Consider the following 26818-nt stretch of genomic DNA (forward strand, 5'->3'; position numbering starts at 1 on the left):
CCCAGCCCCTCCCCTTCCCACTCTCTGATCATCTCTGCATCCTCTTCTCCGCCCCTCTACCCTCCCCCCACAACCCCAAAAAACGCACCATCTCCTACCGCAACATCAAGGCAGTCAACCCCCTCACGCTCTCCCAGCTCATATCCTCTGCCTTCCCGCCCGACTCTGCCCCCTCTTCCCCTGACGACTATGCCACCACACTCAACTCAATTCTCTCTGACTCCCTCGACTCTCTGGCCCCCTGGAAAACCTCCTCTGTTTCATTCACCAACCCCGCCCCCTGGTACACCCCGGAACTCCGTACCATGAAACAGACCGGCCGTCAACTTGAAAGATTGTTCAAACGAACCCACCTCACCGTCCACGCCGAAGCCTATAAAGTTCACATCTCCTCCTACCGTGATGCTCTCCAAGCTGCCAAATCTGCCCACTTCTCCACCCTCATCGACAGCACCAACCGGAACCCCCGCATCCTGTTTTCCACCATCAATAAATTGCTCCAGCCACCTGACATCAATCCACCCTCCTCCCCTGACCTATGCAACTCCTTCCTCCTCGCCTTCAACAACAAAGTTTCACAAATCAACAGCTCCCTAACTGCCATGACCACTATCTCCTCCAACCCCCACGCCCCCCCTCCTCTCCCAGTCCACCCGCCCTTCCCTCCCCTCACTGCCTTCTCTCCTGTTGACTCCTCCCACATCCTAGCCATCATCACCTCATCCAAAACAACCACCTGCTTTCTTGACCCCCTCCCTACGACCCTAACTAAGGCCTGCCTCCCTGTCCTCATCCCCCACCTCACCACCCTCTTCAACCAATCTCTATCCCTTGGTCTTGTTCCCTCCATCTACAAACTTGCCTCCATCACCCCCATCCTCAAAAAGCCCACCCTTGACCCAGCCAACCTCTCCAACTACCGCCCCATCTCCAACCTGCCATTCCTCTCCAAAACACTGGAGCGTATTGTCGCCACCCAGCTCCACACCCACCTCCAGTCCAACAACCTCTATGAACCCCTCCAGTCTGGTTTTCGCCCACTCCACAGCACTGAAACAGCCCTGGTCAAAGTAATCAACGATCTCCTCTCCTCTGCAGACTCCGGTGCCCTCAACATCCTGCTACTACTAGACCTCAGCGCAGCCTTTGACACTGTGAATCACTCAATCCTCCTACAAAGGCTGCACCAACAGGGTGTTGAGGGCTCCGCTCTCGACTGGCTCACCTCCTACCTCACCGACAGGCAACAATTCATCTCCCTCTCTGGCCACACATCCGCCCTCTCCCCAGTCACACAGGGGGTCCCCCAGGGCTCAGTCCTCGGCCCCCTCCTCTTCATCTGCTATCTTTTCCCCCTTGGTCACATTATTCGCAACCTCAACCTTGATTTCCACTGTTACGCCGATGACACCCAGATCTACATCACCACAAAATCCCCTCACAACCCTCCCCTCACCCATATCGAAACCTGCATCTCTTCAATAAAAACATGGCTGACTCACAATTTCCTTAAACTCAACAGTGATAAAACAGAGCTACTCATCATAGGCACCAGATCAACCCTCAATAAAACAGGACCCATTTCACTCACCATTGAGAATTCGACCATCACCCCCTCCCCCCTGGCACGCAATCTTGGCGTTATCCTGGACCCCACCCTCTCCTTTGACCCCCATGTCAGCTCCATCATCAAGATCTCCTACTTCCACCTCCGCCGCATTGCCAAAATCAAACACTACCTCCCCCCCCGTGCTGCTGAATCCCTCATCCATGCCTTCATCACCTCCCGCCTCGACTATTGCAACGCCCTCCTCACTGGCATCTCCTCCCATTCCCTCCATAGACTCCAAATGGTACAAAACTCTGCTGCCCGCCTCCTCACCCACACCCGGACCCGTGAACACATCACTCCCGTTCTCCGCTCTCTTCACTGGCTCCCCATCAAACAACGCATCATCTTCAAAACACTCCTCCTCACCTATAAAGCCCTTCACCACCTAGCCCCCCCCTACCTCTCTGACCTCCTCATCCCCTACAACCCCCCCCGAGCCCTCCGATCCTCCTCCACTCTCTCCCTCACAGTACCACCATCAAGACTCAAAACATTTGGCAACAGAGCATTCTCCAGATCAGCACCCCGCCTCTGGAACTCCCTCCCCCAATCTGTCCGCCACTCTCCCACACTGTCTACCTTCAAAACCAAGCTGAAAACATACCTCTTCTCCCAAGCCTTCAACTTACCCTACCCCCCAACCCACTGACTTCACTCACACCCCACGCTGTATCTCTTATTCACCCCACGCTGCATCTCTTATTCATACATTCATCAACTTTTTCTTTCCTCTTTTCCATTATGTTGTCATTTGCTCGTTGTCCTATGCTTGCTCCCCCCCTGTGTTGTCCTTTGCCTGTTCATGAAATGTTCATGTTCAATTTTCTTGTCCATTATGTTGTCTTCTGCCTGTTCACCCCCTTTCTGTACTTTTAATTTTTTTTGTAAGCGACTTTGGGTTATTGAAAAGCGCTATATAAATAAAAGTTATTATTATTATTATTATTAATGTGTAAACACTATTTTGGAGTCATATAATATTAACCACATTATTTTCCTTCCCAGCAAACAGTATATTATAAAAAGGGAACATCTGTATCTGTTAACAATATAAAAAAATATATATATATAAATATATATAACATATATAATAATATATATAATTAATATATATAATTAAAATAACTTACTGGGCAACATTGATATCCTTTCCAGCTGCAAAGGGAGATCTGTAAAAACAAATACCCAAAAACTAGAACCTAAAAGGTAATGTGTGAAGTTGAAGCAGTATACAAAAAGGTTCACCATGTTCACCTGGTATCAATATTCATTCCATCTTAAAATAATGAATAAAGAGATTTTAAACAACATTTTGCTGATTGTCTTCTACACGTCTCTGGCTGCAGTCAATTGGAACTGCGCAAGTAATTTACCTTTTCAATTTATGACTGATATTTCCAAGTCGACTCCAATGAAGTCCAGTGATGTTCAACACTAGACCTTTGAAGGTATGTGTGAAATTTATCAAGTTCAGTCTGCATATTTGTGCATGGTTTTATCAGCAGATAAACTTCCTAATAGATCTTTTCACAATGATAGTGTGCTACATTTTGTTCTCATTTACACACATATACATATACATATACGTATATGTATATGTATATGTATATAATATTAATATTACCTGTGCTTCTTTTTGGTGATCGTTGGAGATGGCGACCCCAGTTCCAGTCTCCTGTGAGCAGAGGGGGAGGCTGTGCCATGCTGTGGAGGTGAGCGACTGCATCTGGGTGCAGCCTTTTGAGGCGACTGGCTGTGGCTGCGTGCTGACGGTGCAGCCTTTCTGGGCGATGACCGGTTGCAGCGAGGTATTGTGTTCCTCTGAGGCGATGGGCTGTGGCTGTATCGAGATGTGGCATTCCTCGGAGGCGATGGGCTGCGGCTTAGCAAGGTTTCGAACAACCAATTGCGGCTACGTGCTGGTGTTGCAGCCTTTCTGGGCGATGAGCGGATGCAGCTGGATCCTGGAGCCTCTCTTCGAGGTGATGTGTGGCGGCTGGGTGGCGTTTCCAGTGACTGATTGTGGCTGGGTGTGTGCGTTACAGCCTTTCTGGGAGATGAGCTTGATCGTGGAGCCTTCCCTTGAGGTGACGCGCTGTGGCTGGGTGAGGCTTCCAGCAACCAATTGCGACCGAGTGCTGGTGTTGCAGCCTTTCTGGGCGATGAGCGAATGCTGGAGACTCTTTGAGGTGATGCGCGGCGGCTGGGATTGACAGGTCCTTGATGTTTAGTGACCCTAAAAATAAGCCAAACAAATTATTTCAATGACGGGCAATGATAAGTAATTATACCAATCTTAAAAGTAAAATAAAATTGAAAGGTTCTTATTTTAGTTATCCAAATACATGTAATGCTTATACCTGTAATTTTTCAATTGGGTTTCTTTCCAATGGTAAAAACAACCAATTTTTTCTTCAAATTGCGCTCTTTGAAAGAGTAATCCTTATTTATATTTGCTAGAAGCAAGGGACAATCTGCAGGTATGGTGTCAGATGTTGACATGACCCAGTCCAAACCACAGAAAACGTTTGCATGATCAGAATGACCACAAAGCTTTATTTTTATAAATGTATTGTTCAAAGTCATTTAGTTACGTACACACATCAGTACCATGTACCCCCAAGGCACTTACCTTTTTTTCTGAAAGTATTGGACAAGTTCAGGGACATCTATGCTAGATGAATCATTCACAGGCAAGTCATCTGAAAAAAACACAATCTTGAGTAACTCCAAGGTCCTTAGAAAGCTTACTTGAAAAGCTACCATTTTTTTATAGTGTAAGTAATTGAACAATATTCCCCAATAATTTAGTTAAAGGCTCAGACCCTGATATGCATATCTGTACAGGTATCTACATGCTGATCACCATGACGTACGACCCCCCCCCCGCCACTCGGGTTCAGATGATTGTCTGTACATGTATGTTCTTTCAAGGAAAGTATAGTATCACAAGGTTTGGATGATATTAAGCATTAGAAATTGGTATATATGTGGAGGTTCACTACTGTGCTTGGAATTTTACCTGTCATACGTCAGGCCAAGGACTGTTTCACAAATAAGTTACATTTTGACTGTCGCATAAACCAATAAATTAACATAAAAATATTTCCAATTGACCTAAAACTTGGTAAAGAGTACACAACAGCACTTACCTGTTGGGCTAGGTGATAGTTCACCAGATTCAGGGAGGTTTTTTCTGCCAGCTATTACTGCAGAAAGTGTAGAACGATCGGCTGAAACAGATCATGTATTTTGTGTTAGGTTTTATCAACTAGCACATTTGACTTCGTTTGATCAATTAAAATTAGATGTGAAGCAGAATATAGCCAAGGTTAAAAGTTTGTTTGTAAATATGACTTTCTCATGCACCAAATGATTCCTTATCCAGGCCCCAGGATTTCAAATTTTATGGGAAACACTCTTTCGGTTCCGTGCTCTGTGATCATGGGAACCCATCGGAAACAATTTTTAGGTTCCATGAAAACAGTTCATGGGAACCTATTTTTGATACCAGGGAGATTATAGTTATACTAACTAACTATACTATTAATCACTAGAACATTCAACATGGAACTTTATTATTACACATCAACCTTTTGTAATAACCTCCTGCACTTCATTTAAACCAAATTAAAGTAGTGTCCATCAGACTACTTATTGCCAAGTTATTGGTACACATCTCTATTGAAACAAATAATAAGCTTAGTTCGTCGCCAATAAAATAAAATAAATTAAATGGTTCGATTTGTTGGATACTATTTGGAAATTATTGAAAATCGACAGAATAATTTCAAGATGTTGAACTGTTAGAGATGATTTGCATCGCAACAAATGTACGAGCGTATGCGTTCCCCGTCAAACGATCCATTAATCAGTGATAATCACACAAGTGGTTGGCAGGGTTCTTACACCTTTTTCAAAGTCAAATTCAAGCACTTTTCAAGCATTTTCAAGGTGCATTTTCAAGCTTTTCAAGCAGCGTACAGCTGTTGTAAATTACATATTTATATGCACATACTTATACTCAAATGATTATTTCCCTACCTCACATTAAATCAGATGTTCTTTATGCTATAAACAACCAAATGTGTGTTTCGTAATTCTACATAAGGATGAAAAATTAAAGATAAGAAAACAAAGTTTAATATTGTAAAATGAGTGACCCATATCATATATAGTAGACTGGGCATCCCATATAACCTGGCTGAGCCAATATAAAACAATCAGCCAACTAACTTTTCAATAAATTCTTTATTAACATTTTTAAACATGTTGAGGTCCTTTTAGGGTGGCAGTAAACATACGGCTCTCCAAGGTTAGGACAAAACCATTGAAACACAAAGCTGATATAAAAAAAAAGCGTGTGCAGAGATCCTCTTTCTGTGTAAGAGTTTTGGAGGTTTCCAGGGAATTTTTTTCAGAATATAAAACTTTTATTGCCAAAATCTCCCGATAAATATATGTTTGAAGCTTGTAAAGGGAAGATGACAGCTCTCCCTCGCACTAATGCTTTTACGTAGCGATGCTCCCCCCTCCCTCCCGCTAACATTATGAATGTATGGCGTATAGTAATCATAGATAACACGTCAGGGTCCGTTACAGTTTGTTTTCATCTGATTTCAAATAAACAAAGTCTTGGCTTTCAGAATATTAAACTTGTTTCGGCAAATTCAGATGATGAATACAACTTTGAAGCTTGTAACGGCATAATTACAAGTGGAGAACGGAGTAACTTTACGTCAAAGCAGGCATAACAACAGCCGGTGTTTCTCGTGAGTGTTTTCCCCGGGAAACTAACACAATACACACAAACGCAAAAATACACAAACACACACACACACACTCGCGAGCTTCCCCCAGACCAGTAATACAAACGAAAATATGTTTCCTCCGTTAGAAAGCTAGGAATATCCTCTTTCCAACAGTGTATAACTCAAAATGTGTCTTCGGGTCAATGTGACTGATTTCGATGGAGCAAGTTTAGGCACGAAAAATACTACCAGTAGAAATACATTGCTTTTATGTGCTTCATCCTCTGAAAACCACAGGATGGCGACTGTCGCACATACTGACATAGGTACGCTCCTTTTTATTATTGTCACCTGCATAAGCAATTATCCCACATCGAGTTCGCTAACGTTACTAGCTTAAACAAACGTAACATGCAACGTTAGCCTAATCCAAAATGCTCTACTACGGTTTCATATGGCTCGTCAGCGCAGACTCTCCCATCGCGAATAATTGAAATTCTTTGTGGCAAACTGTGCAGAAGGCGAATCGTTGGGTTGATCCTCGTTTTAGCCACAGCTTCTATTTCTTTTCGGATAGCCAACGCTCGTTAAAACAGCAACCTCCTGGCATACTGTCATTCTCTCATTAGAATGCCCAGGTCACACAAAATAAAACACTTGCAGGTCGCGCGCATAGCGCGGGAAGGCCGGAGCGGAGCTGTTTTATGTAGAAGCGAAGCAACTAAACTCGCTCCGACTTCTTTATTTTCTTTTAATCTAAAAAGCGAACTATTCAGTCAGACAGCAATTTATTGTAAAAGTAAAGCATTTACAATTTCAAGCACTTTATCTCAAATCCAAGCACCATTCTAAAAATTCAAGCATTTTCAAGGATTTCAAGCACCCGTACGAACCCTGGGTTGGGCAATAATGGGGGATACCACATCGACAAACTTTCCCCCTTTTTTAAACACTGATAATGCTTATTTCTACAAAAAAAAAAGATAAATTGAATTACTTACCCGAAGTCGCTTCTATTCTGCAGGTGTGTAATCCTTTGAAACCTCGGCATTTGGCAGAAATTTCTTCTCCATCTTCATACAAATTAATCGGTTTTTCCGGCGTTACAGTGTCGGCCTTCAGGTTGATAATCCCAAATGGCTCTCCTGGATCGTTGATCCACCGAACTAAGGCAAATTTCCTATACTCCAGCTGAGCCATATCCGTAGTTTACAGGTTGAACTGGTATGTAAACAAGACTACTTCTGCTTCTGGTACCGGTTAATAGATCGTCTACACCGCAATTATAAGCGTATGGAAACGTTGTGTAACATGTAACAGATCCTGCCTTATATTTCTGTTGGATTCCTGGACTTGTTTGATTCAGCCAATGATAAGCCACGAAATGATCAGGCAGCCAATAGAGCGCTTTCTGGATGGCGCCAAATCAAACGACCGCGCACCTTGCGGGTTATGGCTAGAAAGGATCCTTCTAATGTAAATATGACGTCACGTTCTCGTTCTAACTCTCGTTATAATCGGAGCGGCTCGGTTGTAATCGGAGCGGCTCGGAAGCGCAGTCACGTGGCTGAATGTTTACGTTTGGGATGGCGAGAAACTAAACTATATTAAGTATGTAAATACTTGTTAGCGGTCTTGCTGTTGAAAGAAGAATGACAACACTGTAGATCAGCAACACTATGGTTTATTTTGTATTCACAGGCAAGTCAACGTTGTTGCAGTAAAAGTCCCAAGATAGCTCCTGGTGCAATAAAATGTATGTTGCATGTTACTGCTGTAGATGTGTTTACCTCTTTTATATCCCGTTGGGTAGTTTAATCTGCAGCAATGCATCATATTCTATAATATCATCATATATGTGTAGCTTTGTCTCTGTCGTATCTTTCAAAAGTAAAGTGAAACAGCTGTTTTCAGCTTTGTGATGATGCATTTTCCAGCTGATCCAAGAGGCTTTTTAAACACCTTACTTGGCTTAAGAGGGAGGGGAATTTTCTCAACACATAAAGGAACACTTTATCCTTCAGTTTATCACAAACATTACATCAACACATTTGGAGATCCTAATTTGAATCCAGTCTGTAATTTGATATTAAGGTTTTAATAATGAAATTAGGTCATGAATCGAGTTCAAGGTTAAGATCATCTTTATTATCCTATGTACAAAAATGAACATACAACATTAATATAACAGTAACGAATAAAACAAAATAACATTATGCAACTCTGATCTTCTTGCTGATACTTTTCAAAGTTACTTTTACATTTGCTCTACTTCTCCTGCTACTGTTTGCTCTGCTTTCAACTTCTCTTTCAACTCTGCTTTCCCTGTTTCCTCTGTTCTGTGTTTGGGGGGCGTGAAGGTGAGAGGAAGACTACTGTCATGTGGGGTGTGTTGCTTTACGTCCTCCAAAAGATCATTTAGTCTTGATATCACTGTACACATGAACGTCTCATCCTGTAGGTGGTATGTGTGCTCAGTAATTTCCCGCAATAAGGTCCCACACTGCTGTCGTTTCCTATCTCTTGAGGACTTTGAGTGGTTACCACTGCTCTGATTACAACGAGAGTTAGAACGACGTCTCTTCTCGATATTCCCGCGATCTTCCCGCGTCCCGCCCACCCCGACCCTTTCCGATTACAGCCGAGCCGCTCCGATTACAACGAGAGTTAGAACGAGAACGTGACGTCATATTTACATTAGACGGATCCTTTCTAGCCATAACCCACCTTGCGGGCATCCTATAAACGAGTCTCTGCATCAGCGCCGTTTGGGATCTCGATCCGTTTCGATCAATGTCGGCGGACGTTTAATTTATCTGAGGAATGGATCATAGCTCGATGTATTATTATAAACACTTAGATATATTATTTAGTAGAGTATAAACTTGCAAACAATCGGAAACAGGACAAATTATCGTACGAAACTATCGCTCGTCTATTGAAGTGAAGGCTATATATGTGGCGGCCATTTGTAAACCTGTTTACAAGTTTACGTGAACATGTGCGCGGCGAGATATTTGTGTTTGGTTACATTGGCCTTTCTTTGTCGTATTCATTGACCTTGTGGACATGCATGCCTGTGAAAAAGACACCACGGAATTAAACACATGTTCAAATGTGCAGAGATGGCCCAGCTCGATTTGCGATACCAGTGGCAGTGCCAGCGCCAGCGAAACCTCCAACATGGCAACAATACTAGTTCCAGCACGCTTCAGGTCCAGGACTCAGGAGGACCGATATCAGATTGTGAAATGTCCCCAAACAGGGAAAACAGTGTTTGCCTGCTCCATCTGTCAGAGACATCTGTCATCGAAACAACGAATCTACTGTCACCTTTCAAGTAATCATGGAGAGAGTGAGTATTAAATTGAAACGGATCGTATATTAAAGTCCTATAAATATGTATGCCATTATGATTATTAAATGCACCCCCCCCCCTGAATTCAATAAGGAATAAATTCATAAATAATTGAAATATTTCACTGAAATGTTGCATGCAGCCATTATTTATATAGCTACCCTTTTCACCCCCCTTATTCACCCTGCATTAGCCAGAATGATCATGATTAATTATTAATACCATATGTGGCTAGATCTCTCTGTATAGATCTCTGCAGTAATTATACAGTAATGGAAGACAATAGCGACAGAAAATCAAACGAGGTGCAATTGATGTTTTGTTATGACTGGGAACCAATGCGCATCTGTGCCCAGGAGATGGAAAATCTTGAAGTGTTTTGGATTGTTGTGATTAGTAGCGGATAAGTAATGATTATTTGCCATTGGCATTCAGTAGACCCGAATTGAAAAGACGCAACATGTGGTAGAATAAAAAATAAAAATGCATGAATTTTGTTAGCCGATTTAAATCATAGTTTTGCTTATGGCGCTCACTTAATCGACGAGAAAAAAATAGCCACATCTGTTTACCACATCTATATTATTTGCTTTTTTTAATTGATCCTATCTATCTACAATCAAAACTGAATCATGATTTACAGTCATTATTTTAATTTTAGGTTGGACACAATTAGACTTTTATTGATACATGTTATAGTACAAGTTTATTCTCTCTAGATACTCCAGCCAGAGCTACAAAGCGTTGCACTCCGCTCTGCGTCAGCCAAACAGCTCGCTGCACCCGCACTGCGAGGGGGACCCAAGTTCCCGTCAGCAAAAACACGTGGGTTTGCTATCCTGGCTCCAAAATGGTGGAATGAGCTCCCCATTGAAATCAGGACAGCAGATAGCTTACACATCTTCCGACGCAAACTGAAAACTCATCTCTTTAGACTCCACTTCGAGCGATAGAATTACTAACAAAGCACTTATATACTAATAAAGGGCTGGCTTTCTAAATGCCAGTTGAGTAGCACTTGAAATGTTTGGCTCTATGAAACCTGATGTACTTATATGATTCTGTTTTCTTAAAGGTTGTATCTTCCTGGTCGAATGCACTTATTGTAAGTCGCTTTGGATAAAAGCGTCAGCTAAATGCAATGTAATGTAATGTAATGTAATGTAATGTTACTTGGATGATCCGACACTGTCCATCCCAAAGAGGACTCAATACAGACATGCTAAATTGAATGTGCAAGGTGGGTGTACCAGTATTTATATTTTCCAAGTACACATCAGCACATTAAAACATGTAGAATGAGCATCGTGGTGTTGGCAAAAAAACGTGTATGTATCATCAGTAACAAAAATTCTTAGAAAAAGGATAAATGAAGTACAGTTATAGTAGAAATGGCAATTATGGCATGGCATTGGTATCTAATCTGAGGTGGTGAAAATGACAATTTATGAAACCACAAACTTTTGAAAGCAATTAAATATCAAGCTAAATATGTTATTCATATTATTGCAAAACATAGTGAAATGAAGAACTACTCAAATAGATTTAATCAGCCATTAGGAAGGCAGCCACAGTAATATATATTATATGACAATGAAAATGGATGGTTTATTGATTTCAATTTTAACATGTTACAAATTGTGTCAATTTGGAGACATTATAAAGGAGCAGTTACTAGCTTACTACTAGACCTGTATATATATATAGATCATGTTATTTGTTTGTTGAATGTGTCTTGATGGAACATATTTTATCTGTCATTGCAGCAAATGATGACAATAAAGAAGACAATGGCAGATATGTCCCGGAGAGATCAAGTCCTGTTACTGATCAGTTTGCTGCCACACCAGATGATTACAGACAAGCAGGTAATAAAAGTAGCATTAGTTGATCCTGGGGCTACAAATGCTGGAGTACTATCACAAATTAATCATCTGCTATATGCACAGCGTTTTCAAAGAAGCTCTGTGTTTGGTGGAGCAATTAAACATATTCAAGGATGTTCACTGTATCAATAGCTAGAAACCAACACAGCATGGATGTCAACATGCACCACAGGAGGTCAGCTGGTATAAGTAATATTGAGTAATAACAGAAGCTCACAAAGCACCTCCAGGAATATTTCATATGGGTTCCAAATATTAAGAACATCTGGATTTGTTGACAAGTCCCAGTCTAATTAGCATTTTACTACTGCCAACCCCCCCCCCCCCCCCAAACACTTTTAGGCTATATATTTGCTAGCTTAGCTCTGTTTGGTAAAGTAATAAAACTCCAGGAAGTCCACTTTCAATATAGCATGAAAGAAATTTTGATTGCCCACTTGAAAGCAGTTCATATAGGCCAGAAGCACCACACAGGAGTTCAACTGGTAACCTTGAAGCCCACATGAAAACTAAAGAACCTTTGAAATATGGTCTAAATTCTGACACCACCTTGAGTAACATGTGACAAACATTAGGACTTCACTACTAAAGCTCCTAGTCTGGTGTAATGAAGGCACTTTGCCTCCTGCCCCAATCTCAGGCACTGACCCATACTGTGCATTTTGCTTAATGACCCTGACCAGTAACATCCAATATAGACCAATATAGACATCAGTGAGCATAGGGGTCTAATTTAATGGACTACTAAAGCCCCCTGCCTGGTAACTAATGCTAGTAAACAGAAATCCAGATGACACTAGTTGGGGTGAGGGGGGGGATCATGGGTAGGGGTACTTATTCGAGGCTCTATTAAAGGGTCCTCTGTAATCTGTATATATGCTGCATGTTATTAATAGCAATGGCTATGGCTTTAAACTGTGTACAAATGTATGTGCAATAAAAATGTTTGATTGTAATATGCTTATAGATATGATGCACAAATTGTGATCGATAAGTTTATGTTTGGAATTGATGTATTGGGCACAGCTACATTTTATACATTTATTTATTTGATGTAAATACATGTAGTTTGAGCACTAATGTAAGTTGTATATTGGGACACAAGTTTTCTTTATTTTTGGAGGTGTCAAACTAGCCCAATAGTAGTTTGGCCACACAAATATGGACATTATGTGAAGTTATTGCTGACTATGACGTGATAGGACATTATATTTCTGTAAATGCAGCAGGTGGTGTTGGTGAAGAACATGGTAGGCATGCCAGAGAGAGATCAACTGGAGCTGATCAATATACTGCCACAGCGGATGCCTCCAAACATGTTGGTAAGTAAAGGCTTGAACAGGCCTTTGTTTCAGATTATACATGTATATACACTGTAACAGTAGTGGAATATTAAGCTGATTTACATGCTTGGCCAAAACATTAGCATAGGAAGAAGAGGGGGGGGGGCAACATTTCTGAAATACATATAAACATACATATTTGTTTATATTGAAAGGACAGGAACAATTAGAGGCGGAAATGAATGCAGACTATATAATGTATGTATACACAAATAGTGGGTGGGGCACAAAGTGGGTGTTGACTCCCAATGTTTCAAAACTTTAAATGTGCCCCCCCCCTGCACTGTCCCTATACCCATGGATCAATACATATTTATGCCACACAAATGGATTTTGACACTTGGTCAAAGTGTAATGGGAATTGCAACTTTGCAAGCATATTAGTACATTTCAAACATGACTTGAACACCACCCTTCCTCGTCGGCACCATGCCCCAATGTCACTGCCCCATCCCAACAACAGAAAGGATTATTTTAAATATTCCATTTAGAAAATACTTGTATTTTTTATTCTTATGACCATGTCTTTAGGCTCATTTAAGTAAGAGTCTAAGACAGGATAACTGGTCTAGAGTTTGTTGTAATTGCTATACATTAACTGTGGCTTTTATTTCGGGTTTAATTTAAGGATGGTTTGCTTCTAAGTTAATGTACTTCATGTCATGGAATGACTGTACTTGCAACACATTTGGATCTTTTGATCTGAAGGCAGTGTTAGGGTTCCATACATGATGGAACCAGTGGTATATTGAGGAGATTACATTTTGTGCTGCCCAATCTACAGGTTTGCATATTTAGCCACTGCCATATATTCATTCTAAGATCCCCATACTGTGTACTTATAAAAGGTCTGTGAGAAATATAGTTTTCCTTATTCGTAGCTTTTCTAGTTTTCTCTTCCAAATAGTAAATTTTCTCTCTCTTTGCAGAACCATCTCAATGCGACAGCGCTAGTTCCTCTGCGAGTGACTTGGATGAAACAGACTCCCTCTCATTGTCCTCTTCAGGCTCTGACAGTTCAACTTCTTCAGAAGACTCTGATGACTGCGGTAGTACTGATAGTGGTGACATTGGTCAAGTAGATCAGCATGACATTGAAAAACTGAGTGAGAAAGAGAGTCAAATGCTTTGTATTGTGGCTTACCTTTTAAGACACAAAGTGTCGGGGTTAGAATCCAAAGATTTGCTACTTCTTATGCAGACAGTGTGTCCAGGTTTTAACATGAAACCATCAGAGCTATGGACTTATGCAGCACAGTATGGCTCATTGAATGAAGATGTGTACCATTTTTGTAACATTTGCAATGCTGTATTTCCACAAGATAAGGATGTAGTGTCATGTGGTACAAATGGGTGTGATGGTCTACGATATCATGGATCAAGGTCACGTCAAATGAAAAAAGAGAGAAAGGCCAGAAAACGCTTTGTCATTGCTGATATTGAAAAGCAGCTGAGAGCATTGTTTGGGAAAAAGACTATATGGGAAAACCTAAAGAAGGAGAACAATTCAAATGGTGGATTGCAGGACGTATGTGATGGCCTGATGTGCAGGAAGTTGCGTGAACCTGGAGAGTTTCTGGCTGAGGAAAACCATTTCAGTGCGATATTCAACACGGATGGAATCCCCCTGTACAGTTCAACTGGGGAAAAATTGTGGCCAATATTTTTGTGCATAAATGAAATTCCAGTAGAACAGAGGTTTGCCAGAGAAAACACTGTACTTGTTGGTATATGGCAAGGAAAAGGTTCTCCACCTTTCCAGACTTATATGGCTGCCTTTTCAAAGAAAATGGTAGATTTATATAACAATGGATTTGAAATGTGCCCTCCTGTCCCTACAGGTGAAGAAAACACCTCTGAAATTATGCCGGTATGTGTTAAGGTTGCTGTGTTGCTAGGGACTGTTGATCTGCAGGCTAAAGCTTATTGTACTAACATGACCCAGCACAATGGCGAGTATGGGTGTATAACCTGTGAAGAGGTGGGGGAAGTGGTCCGTCAAGGCAAGGGTCACAGCAGGTGTTATCCTTATCGTCCCCCAGGAGAGCACAGATCTCTCAGACAGTCGGAGGAAATTTTGGACAAATTTGTAGTGGAGGCAACGAGGTCGAGGAGGGTTAAGGGGTTTTGTGGGAAGTCTGGTTTGGAAGAGCTGCATCAAACAGGTTTTGATCTAGTATTGAGCATGGTGCCTGATTACATGCATGGGGTACTCATGGGAGTAACGGCCCGTCTACACTACAGGCATCAAAAAATCTTGAAGCTGGGCGTGTCTGAAGCTTGGCAATTTTTTGCCAGCAACGCGACCAACAACCAATCACATGAATCTCCCGCCCCCGACATACAAAGCAATAGCAATGTTAAAACGAAGTAAACTGGATATAAACTCTCCAAACAGGCGAAAAACCTACCAGTTTCACCCACTGTCTCTGCCACCTCCCTCCATGCCTGCTTCCTCCGGTTTGTATCCCGGTAAATAGTTCCGGTCGTAAAGAACCGGGTGATTTGCTACCGTAATATCTCGTTTGGAATATGAGGAAATGAACTGCGGTCTGGCTCTCCCAGCTTGCACGCGGTTTGATTGGCTGCGCTTGCACTGGCGGGATTTGCATAAACTGGATTTGATTGGCTGATGCCAAGCATCGAGCCTCAAAAGTTGAACATTGTTCAACTTTTGATGCCGATAGATGCTCGTGATGCTTGCAAAGCCATGCCATGCTCCCCACAATGCAGTTCGGCGAAGATTGAAAATCTTCTACGTCACCCCATTCAAGTGAATGGGCGAAGCGTTGAAAGCATTTTTCGATGCCTGTAGTGTAGACGGGCCGTAACAAAAAATCTCTTGTACAAGTGGTTCAGTCCAACAAATTCAAAAGAAGAGTATTTTGTTGGAAATAAACTAAAACATATTTCACGCCGGTTGGCCGACATTATGCCCCCAGATTATTTGGACAGATTACCAAGGGACCTGGAGAAGCAGTACAGCCACTTCAAAGCCAATGAGCTCCAGGCTTGGCTAATCTACTATGGTTTACCATGCCTCACGGGTGTCCTAAAGGAAAAGTATCTAGACCATTTTGCCTTGTTGTCTGAAGGAATTTACCTTTTGTTGGGTGACAATATCAGCGAATCAGAATTGGATCGGGCTGAAAAGATGCTGGATATGTTTTATCGCGATTTTGCTGTCCTGTATGGCCAGGGATCATGTGGGTTGAATGTCCACAACACGTGTAGGCATCTTGTTATGTATGTGAGGTTGTGGGGCCCTATATTCTGCTGGAGTTGTTTTGGGTTCGAGGATGCGAATGCAGACATCCTGACATCGGTTCATGGAACAGGAGATGTCACCTCACAGATTTTGAAATTCAAGTATGCCCAAGCAAATATTCGCTCTGTGTTGTCAAGGTCACGTGTTTCTGATGAGGTCAAGCATTCATTCTTGTGCAATGTAACTCGTGACCGCAGCCACCTTAAAACATATTGGAAAGGGTTGAAATCCACTGACAATTGCAAGATTGCAGGTGGTTTGAAAGCATTTTCTTTCACCGATGAAGCAGCGGAGCAATTTCTTTGTGAACAATTGGGAATTCAAAGTCTGGAGGAAGTGCGGCTAGTCGCACGGGTTCAGCAAGGCACTCAGAAGTATTACTCCAAAGCATATCCTCGAATGAAAAGACGCATTTGCTATGTTGTTCTACTGAACAATGGAAGCTTATTGTCCATTGAAAGTTTTGCCTTTGTTTTGGAAGCTAATAAAGTGTTTGCAGTTGGCTACAAACTGGAGGAAAGAAATGTCAGGGAAATTAGGTTTGGTGGTTGTCACCTCAGAGTAGTCGAGGAAACAAATGATTTGTTGGTGGTGCCGGTTGATGAACTTGTAGAGAAGGTGGTGTATATGTCCCCCCCAAATTGCCCCAAATATGTTGTGCGGTTACCAAACCTTTATGGCAGGAGCATTGTTAAGTAGGTTATTTGCACAAATTCTTGAATAGAATACCGGTAGATGCCATTGGAATTGATACCGGTACTTGACAGAAAATGTGAATTAGCATTCCCAATTTCCGAGAAGAAAAAAAAATTGAAGTACAAATTCTATGAAGTCCAAGGTAATAATTTGTAAATAGTATCATATTATATTACTGCTCTTCAATAATGTACAACATTGTATATATATTGGTATATAGCACTTCAAATGATACCACCACCAGCATCTCACATTAGAGGGCACTCGGCCCAGATTAGCATAAGTTGCAAAAAAGTGGCCTAAAACATTGATCAACCAATCACAAATGAAACATGTTTGCAACTAATGACTAGATATGTCATCCTTCTATTTTTCTGTTTTTGCATAGCCTGGTATTCATTCAGCTTGAAAACTGGTATTGATGTCCCTGGAATTGATGTATTTATAGCTGAGTGGAATTATGATTGATGATTGTGGAATTAATTGATTTTAAGACAATGTAGTATGTTTATGTTGTTATGGTGAAGATATATCTGGCACACTTAATTATATTTGTTCATATTGAAGTAAGGGAACTGGTTCTGTCTTGTTTTTGGTAAAGCAGACAAGGATTCTACTTGGGAGTCCAATATTGTAAAATGTTTCCATGTATTGACAAAATTGTAACCTTTCATGTAATTGTGTGAATTAAGTTTTGTACCACTGTCTGTTCTCTGACATTCTTAGTGTATTCATATGAAATTGGCACTGTTGTTTACATTTTCAATGTCAGTCTACCAGGTAAATAGAGCACATGTCCAAAAAAAATTCCTAAATATGTAGTGCGTGCCAAACCCTAATTTTCATGTTGGCAGGGGTATTGCTAATGTCATATTTGCAAACAATTTATTATTTCTGCTGACGAACATGTAGATCACATATTTAATGTTATTTGATCAGACATTACATTTATCTGTACATTCTGAAATAAATTAAATGTGTCTATTATAAATACTGTATGTTGTGCCTTCATATTTTTCATAAATCCCCAGTTCAGCCCTGTGTAACTCACTACTCCAGGACAAACAAAAAGAGTCAGAACTGAGACAAAAAGATTGGCACCAATATCTTTGATCTGCATTCAACATTGAGACCACAGAAGAACATGATCATTTCATGGTTAGAAATATCAGAATTCTATCCATGTTTTACCATGTTTCATGACCACAGAAAAGCATGATCATTTCATGGTTAGAAATATCAGAATTCTATCCATGTTTTACCATGTTTCATGACCACAGAAAAGCATGAATATTTCATGGATAAAAATATCAGTGATTGTCCATGTTTCACCGTGTTGCATGACCATGGAAAATCATGGATATTTCATGGATGGAAATAATATAGGATTTGTCCATGTTTGTGCATGTTTCATGACCATGGAAAATCATGGTCAATTCATTGCCAGACAAGTGAACATGTTTTTCCATGTTTCATGACCATGGACAATCATGGTCAGTTCACGGCCAGGCGGGTAGTACGTGTTCTGTCCATGTTTCATGACCATGGACAAACCACGGACAAACATACCATGGACACCCACCATGGACAGATCACGGATGTCCATGGATGACCATGGTCATCCATGAGTTTTCCGTGAAACATGGATGACACGAGACCAAGGATGGCTCAGGCATCTATGTAGGATAGGAAGTGCATGCTCCTTTCCTTGTCCCGTCACAATGTGATAATATTGTGATATTAGTTCATTGAGACTATGAGCCATTGCATGCATCAAAACTACAGAGCCATCACAAAGTAACATAACTGGTCTTCTGCGAATCTTTGGCCCATTTTGTTTGACACAGTCTGTGATGAAAGAGCCAAGAAAGTATGTTATCAATGCTGTGGTGTGTTCACAGGTAACATATGTGGCAACAGGGACAGGGGGGCATCCTTTTACTGGATTTCTGACCACAAGTTCGTCGATGTAAAAAGGTGTGCTCTCCCCTTTTGACTTTTTACCAATGCTACCTGTGGCATCTAGGTAGACAATGTCCTCCTTCGATCTGTCATGGAATAACCTAATTGTTCTCTTAGACCAAAGCATGACACCTTTTGAATCCACTGGTCATCTTTGTCTTGAACATCCTCAGACATAAGTTGCAGACTCACCATCTCATTTTCGTGCCTCCTCTGCTTTTCCCTTTCACCCCAAGATAAAGTCTTTAAGACTCCAGTTGTCGGCACCTCATCTCTGCAACCAGATTGCAGAACAGTCTCCTCCAACTTGTTCAAGCTTTGTAAATATCCACTTCTTGGGAGATTAGAGCTAAGAGTGTCTGCTATCAGCTGCCTTTCTTCAGCTCTAATTGGCCTCCTTCTCAGCTGTTGAAGGCTGTGCCGCACAATGCCCCATTGGAAGCAGACAACAGCCTTGAGAGACGACTCACTTTCCACTTTCACATTTACTTGAACCTGACAGTCATCAAAACGGCAGTACCCAGTGCAGGTAATCAGTGGCTTTTTTGTCATAGAGCCTATCATTTTCACACTGTGCCCCTTGAAACCAAAACTACAGTGTGGATGGACACTTCGGATACCTTTTGCAATCACATTTGTCCAATGCAAACTTTTGAACTGCCGTTTTTGTTGGGTCTTTCTGAGTTTTCTCCATTCCTTGTGTGGAATGAAAAAAAAACAGGGTTGCTCAGGCAATTTGTGGGTGAATTATTTCTGCTTCTCTTCGTCCTTTGTAGATGATGTGGTACTGCTACTACTACAGGCAATGCTGGTATTCTGCAAACGCAAGTTGTAAGAAAGGTAGATTAGAAGCTGGTATGCATGAATATGAATTCAAGTATATCCAATTGCCAAATCCAAACTTGAACTGAATATTGCAAATTTCATCATACAATGTAAGGATAAGAAGATGTATTTTTTCTGTAAAAGGACATCCCTCAGAAATAGCAAATTTCATTCACAATACAATATAGTTGTTGTTAAAAAATATAAATGTTTAACACATTTGAAAGCTGGGAATCTAACATTTAGATATAAAAATTAATAGCTATTTAACTTTTTAACAATTCATTCTAACCCACTTAAACAGACGTACTTCCAAAGCTTTTTTTAAATAATCTAAGTTTACCTCTTGGCTGTCATCCACAGATGATGATTCATTGTCATAATGATAGGTCCCCTTTAACTTCAGTATCGCTTCAAACTAAAAAAACGATTCAGTTCATTTGTATTTGGGTGAAGGAAAACCGACCAAAACCTCTGCAAATCACACAAACTATATGGATGGATAGACAGAACCAGGATAGGTGCAAATAAATATTTGTATTTTAATGAACTATTCACTTAATATAGAGTGGTACTGTTAATTAATTAAGGAGACTAACTGTGCAGGTTCGGAAAAATCCAGAGGTGTCCTCTTGCAGATACACAGGAAGGGCATGGATAACGGCGGTACGCCTGGTGTTGATTTCATGTAATTCCTATAACGATAAAAATATAAGCGCACAAACTGTTGACTGTGAAGTTTAATGAACAAGCCTGTCAATCCAACAATCCAATCAGAACATCCACAGATAACCTGTTCACATCTTTAATGCAATCAGACATCAAAAACATAGTGGGCTAATTGTAAAATTCAAAATATATTTTTTTAATCTCTCCGACGTAAAATGTTCAACCTTTGAATTTTAAAATAATCTCTTTACCTGTTCATCGTGGATTTTTAAAATGTCAGCCAAAGCCTCAGCTGTCTTCCCAGTTTTGGACGCCTTCTGTCTAAATATGGCCATCAGTCAAGGAAGATTGCGGTCAAAAGCAGCGTAGAACGTGTTTGGTAGATTCTGGTTGGTAACCCGTTGGAACTCTGCATACACCTATTTAAAAAACAGAGCAGAAGGACAATACAGCCATGTCAATTAGTCAGTTCAAAATAAATCAAACCAGGTTAAAGTGGTATCCTCCTTACAAATGTAATAGATCCTCCAAGTTTGACCAGTCAGTTCCTTCCCTGTGGCAAGAACGAGAACTTCCCCTGGACTGTTCTTTTCCTTGCATTACATTACACCACAGGGAAGTGAAGAGCTTATCGCCGGCCACTAGAGGGCAGCGTCACTGCAGTCGCTGCCCGGTTATGCCGTGCTCTGACCCGGTAGTGCCGAGCGGCCATTTTAGTTCAAACATTGTTCATTCACTCCGCCTCGAGTTGAGACGTTCGTCCACTCATTCATGGTGTCGTCATCCTTGTCAATAAATGACCAAAACTGACATTGAGGAGTGTGTTTCCTCATGACGACACCATGGTCGTTGTTGGATGCCCTGTCCCCGGCTGCGAGTTTGAATCCGATGACTTGTCTGAAGCACTCGTCATTGCTCTATTGACGACTAATGGATTTAGCCACCAGCACGCAGCGCCTGTCATGGCCGCGCCATTCCAGGCCCCAGCCCCTCACGGCCCGAGACTCGATCGGCCCAAAGTTGATGTGGGCGTGTCGATAGAGGAATGGAACGTTTTCATCCGCCGTTGGAACGTATTCCGCGCCGGCTCAGGCGATGCCCAGGCCCCCTTCCAGCTGTTTCAGTGCGCTGGGCCTGTACTTGGAGACAGCCTGTTGAAAGCCGTCCCCGACGCCGCTTCCGGACCCTTGCCAGACCTAATCACCGTCATGTGGTCCCTAGCTGTCCTCCCAGTCGCTACATGTGTCCTGCGCACCGAGCTACTTCAGTTACGCCAGGAACGCGACGAGACATTCTGCGCATTCGCTGCCAGAGTGTGGGGTAAAGCAGAGACATGCGCATATAATGCGGTATGCGAGTGTGGTAAGGACGTGGACTATACCGACCACATTATCCGTGATGTTCTGCTCAATGGCATCTATGACTCGGACATACGCCGCGAGACGCTGGGGACACCTGACATCCTGGTCAAGCCAGTTAACGACGTAATTGCACTCGTCGAGAACAAAGAGATGGCCCGTAACGCTCTCCCGTCATCCTCCCCTACCAGCCATGTCGTCATTCCGGCGCCTGAAGACGACTCCACAGACGAGCCCCGCCCCAAGCCCTGCGGACGGGGCTAAACGTGCCTCGTGCCCGGAATGTAAGAGCGTCTTTAACGTCTTCACGGAGGGGCCTCGCGGGTGGAATCCTAAGCCTCACCAGGTGTGCATCGGCTGCTACAGGGCCCGCCGACGACAGAGGCGACACCAGCCGTCATCCGACAGTCAACAGGCCGCCATGGGGTCGGAGCTGGTCTCCCAGGTTTCGTCGGTGCAAGCTGGAGCCCGCCCTGGCCGACGTCGCGGGAGCCATCGCCGACGCCGCGCCCCTACGTCGCACGGCTGTGTCAACAGGCCTGCACCTATCAGACTCAAGCACCACATCTTCTCCAAGGGCGAATGGAGGCGAGCCAGGCTGAGAGACCACCCCCGAGCATTAATCACCATCTCGATGGACATGCCAGTCGGGCTGAGGGATGGCACCAGCAACCGGGGTTTGGCCGACGGAGCTCGAATATCCGCCGTCGCGGACACTGGCGCGCAGTCGGACCTTTGGTCTCTGGAGTAGTTCCTGGCCTGCGGTTTCGCGCGGGACGACCCGTCAGCCTCAGCCTGTCGGCCGCCAACCGCTCCCCTATAGCCATCGAGGGAGCGTTCTTCGCTAGGCTCTCGACGACCTGCAGCGGGGGGCGTTTTACATCCTGCCGTTCCATGGTATACGTGAGCAGTAAACCCCGTTTGTTTATTTCATGAATTAAAATGTGAGTTTTGCAGACGAAAAGAACAACATGGCTCAAAAACGGCACCTGTGTTATTATTTATCATTCATTTACGGTAATATTAGACACACATATTATATTCCTAAGTAAGCTATACGTCTTAATGAGATACTTGTGGCCTCTCCTGTTGCTGCACAATAGACTGAATGTCAATATCAACATTTGTACATCTGATTTGTATGAGATGGAACAGTGTCTCATCTGTCAGTCTGTTTCTCTCCCTTGACTTGATGTGCTTCATTGTAGAGAAGTTGCTCTCGCAGATGTAAGTGCTGCCAGACATGCTGGCCATTGAGAGTCCAAAATCCCTGAGGAGTGGAAAATGGGACTCGGGTAGCAGTCTCCAAAAGGAAATTCCCCTCTCCTGGTGCTTTTCTAGAAATGGGTCTGACTGTAGTTCGGGCTTCTTAGCTTTAGCAAGCTCAAGTGAAACGGCATAAGACGCTGTGAGAGACGTGTCGTCGTGGCTCTGGTAAAAAAGGTCTGCTGCCGGCATATTTTAGGTCAGCGACGATGGCGACTCTGGAAGCTCCTGTGTACTTTTCATATTTGTCTTTGTGGGTGCTGTCGTAGTGGCGACTTAAATTGTTGTCCTTCATTGCCGATTTAGTTTCAAGACACACCAAACACATAGATTATCTGTATACAGAATTCAAAGCCATACCTGTTTCCCATTTTGGCTGAAAGACACGGTTTTCTCGGTCCAGTTTTCTTTTTTGGGTGCTCAGAGGAGGAAGGCTGTGAGGTAAACAGAAGACAATCTACACTTGGCTGCAGGCCTCATGAATTTGGGGGGAGCGCCCTCTAGCGGTGGCCAGATGTGGCCCGCGTACCGCCAGTTGCCCATCCCTGATCTAGAACATATTTACAATGTTTTCAGTTTGATTCTATTCTCTTGTTAAAATGATCAAACTTCCAAAAATAAAATGGCCTTAGAAACAGACTCGCAACCCTGCTTTCACTACATCAGATGCTCTCAAATCACATCTTCGTGTTCACACAGGATAAAAACCATAGTGGTTTGAGAGTATAATCTGTTTGGTTAATAAAATGTTGTGCCTTTAAACTTTGATTGAGATGTTTTTGATAGTTCCTCCTGAGTCAGCAGTCTGTTCTGGTCTAAAAGAAGAACCAATGATTCATGTATCTAAAACAGGGATGGGCAACTTTGAGGGCCAAAACTTTTTTTCCTCACTACCAGAGGGCCACTTTGTGAACATGCACTTCCATCGGCAGGATACTATATCCACAACATTTAAATAGCCAACTTTAGCTACTAATGAGATAACTAAATATACAGGAAATAAACGTTTATTGTACCAAATACCAACACTGAGTTTAACAAGTAATATTCATCTTTGTATTGTGTTTCTACTCTTCCCTCACATGCATTAGGTGGTGCGTGAGGCCATATGGACACGACGGCCGCATGTGAAATGGACAGAAATAAATCCAGCCTAACTGCTTTTGCCAGGGCAGGCTGCGTCACCTCACTTTCTTACCCAGGAAAGGAGCTGGAATCCTGGGTGAATGAGTGTTAAAAGTGCATTAAACTGTTTTAATCCAACAGCCGCTGATGTGCACGGAAGTCTGTCCGTTTCGTTAACATTTGACTCACGAAATGGACAAGAAGGTAAAAACAGCAGAGTCGCTGCTGTTAGGGTCTCAGACTCACAGGCACACACATGCAGAAATCCAGGGTGATGCACATGGCTTTTCTACCCAGCAATAAGTCTCTGAAAGGCGGGGGAAAGTGTTCCTGCAGCCCCTCCATAACGGTAATAATGATTAGAAATCATTTCCAGGGCAGAAAGCGTTTTTTAAAAGTGAAAAAAATATTTTAAACCGTTTAAAAAACACAAAGTGATTTGAAAGCAGTTCTTATGTGTCCCCACAGGAGGGCGCATCATCCCAGGGAGCACAGTGCATTACAGTTTTTCTTAATTGCTAAACCCACTATTTAGAATCAAAATTCATTTCTTCAAAACAAGAACATAGCTATCTAAACAGAAACACACTTGCCATAACTCTGAATATCTTTTGCAAAATGCACTTACATGACCAAAACTGAAAATACTGGTCACAAAAAAGAATAAGTCGATCGAAACAGAACAAATTGTCCTCTAATGAGACAAATATGTTTTCATAACTGAAACTCCGGTCACCATAATAACACATTCTACCATAACAATATACATTTCTTGCAAAGTGCTCTAAGGCACTCATAACAAAAAATACCCCTTCCAAAACCAGATACGTTCTCCAAAAACAAACATTTGTCAGCTCATTAGAAGACTATTTGAACAGTCATTTCTAAGTGGCACACTAAATACTGACTACAATCATCAATACACAAACCTCAAGCTATCGATATTGGAAACTCAACGGAAAACTGACAAGTTGGGAGAAACAAACTTACATATAGGAAAAACAGTATGTTACTGTAACTATGTCATTGTTTTTATGTCTCATTTTCAGTAGAGCACCGTAACAGAAACAAAAGATGAATAGCAATACACTGGAAAAAAAATAACATGGGTAAATGATGTAAATCAGCAGTAAAGCAGAGAATGAGATCTATATAGCTTTACTGATCTGCTCTTTGGCGTCTTTCTGGCCACATAGCCTCATCTACGTCACAGCGTATGTCTTCCCTTGCAAGGCAACGTGGGAAATATCTCCTTTCGTGTCGACACCACCCTTGACAGGATTCCGCAGAGATGTCCCGACAGCCAGCATTCATTGCGTCCAAAAGGGGCATTCTGTCATGAGGATGATGGTCATAAACCTTCCATCTCCAGGCAGAGAAGAACTCCTCAATGGGGTTTAGAAATGGGGAGTATGGAGGGAGGAACTCCATGGCCATGTGTGGATGAGCCTCAAACCATGCCCTCACGTCAAGAGAGTGGTGGAATACCACATTGTCCCATATGACCACGTGAACCGACCTCACTTGATCCCTCTCTTCTGGTCGCACAAGTCGGTCATACAGGACATCCAGGAAGGCAAGGACACGTTGCGTGTTATATGCTCCCATTACAGGGATGTGAGCATCATTACTGTAAGGTATACAGTACATTGCATGCAGTTACCTTTTTCAATGGGGTGATTGACTGATAATAATTGTTAATATTTTGCACATCAAGTGTCAATTAGTGTAGCTATGGTCTAAGTTTATGAGGAGTAAGTGTTAACCACCGTGAGAAGATTATTTTTGTTTTGTAGACATGAGTTACACAAAAGATTTTTGATGTTTGTGTAGAGAATTGTAACTTCAGTTAGAGAATTGTGTGATCTGTTTTGCAAAACACTGCTTAGCATCTGCATTTTATCAATGATAAATGGTATACTGTTGTAGGGAAATGGTTTTCTGTTTCAATGTCTATGCTGTTGGTTTGCTGAAAGGAATTTTGATTCTAAATAGTGGGTTTAGCGATTGAGAAAACTGTAACAGTAAAAAAAAAAAAGAAAAAAAAAAAGGCAAATCAATGGATTTAAAGTGCAGGGAAGCTCCGCACCACACACAGGTACATTTCTAAATCCCTACGATAGTGACAACGGTGATTTAAACTAGTTTCTGCGGGGCAAAGAGTGCTAAAAATCGGATTAAACTCTGCTAACAGTTTGGTAAAAGTCTGATTGTTTCAGAGACCCATAGTAATGATACGATGGACCATTTACATCCAAAAGTATCCATTTAAAATTCATGTGTAGGGGGGAAAAGTGCAGAGAGAAGCCTGAAAATGCCTCTCCAGGACCCCGGGGAGCTCCCAGTTGCTGGAGAGGGGGAGACTTGGCTCACAGGCAGGCCTGGGGACCTCTGCGGAACCCACAGCTGCTGGGCATCGACATGGAGGTGGGCAGTCCGCCTTTCAGCTCCCAAACTCGGCCCTGGGACCTACAGCCCCTCTCTGAACCAGCTATAACAAGCCATTATCCCTCCAAACTCTTTGCTTACGGCCATACCACCCTGAACCGCTAGAGGCGATAGTGAGTCAGTGTGCGGGATTGGACGTAGAAGAAGAGGATTGTGTGTGAGCTAGACACAGTGGAAACAATTGTTGGGAGGAAAAACAAAATCGATTCTGGTTACTTTGAACCAAGTAAAGTTCCCCAAAGACAGAGAAG

General features: G+C 42.3%; 2 protein-coding genes across 2 annotated transcripts; one reads left to right on the top strand and one right to left on the bottom strand.

Annotated features, from left to right (window-relative positions):
* Positions 1-2569: 2569 nt before the first annotated feature.
* Positions 2570-7563, bottom strand: LOC307032822 (uncharacterized protein; the record flags this gene model as incomplete). The annotated part of the gene is made up of 6 exons (XM_079671099.1): positions 2570-2781; positions 2986-3052; positions 3237-3848; positions 4245-4314; positions 4765-4845; positions 7365-7563. 5 exons carry the CDS (start codon positions 7561-7563, stop codon positions 2995-2997), a joined length of 1020 nt encoding a protein of 339 aa, XP_079527225.1. The 3' UTR covers positions 2570-2781; positions 2986-2994.
* A 3326-nt stretch (positions 7564-10889) lies between these two features.
* Positions 10890-18141, top strand: LOC307031256 (uncharacterized protein). The gene is made up of 4 exons (XM_079668206.1): positions 10890-10961; positions 11488-11589; positions 12834-12929; positions 13880-18141. The coding sequence occupies exons 1-4, from the start codon at positions 10953-10955 to the stop codon at positions 14030-14032; spliced, it is 360 nt and encodes a 119-aa protein (XP_079524332.1). The 5' UTR covers positions 10890-10952; the 3' UTR covers positions 14033-18141.
* The last annotated feature ends 8677 nt before the right edge of the window (positions 18142-26818 follow it).

This window comes from Notothenia rossii (assembly GCF_949606895.1).
Source record: "Notothenia rossii genome assembly, chromosome: 3".
In the NCBI taxonomy this organism is placed as follows: domain Eukaryota; kingdom Metazoa; phylum Chordata; class Actinopteri; order Perciformes; family Nototheniidae; genus Notothenia; species Notothenia rossii.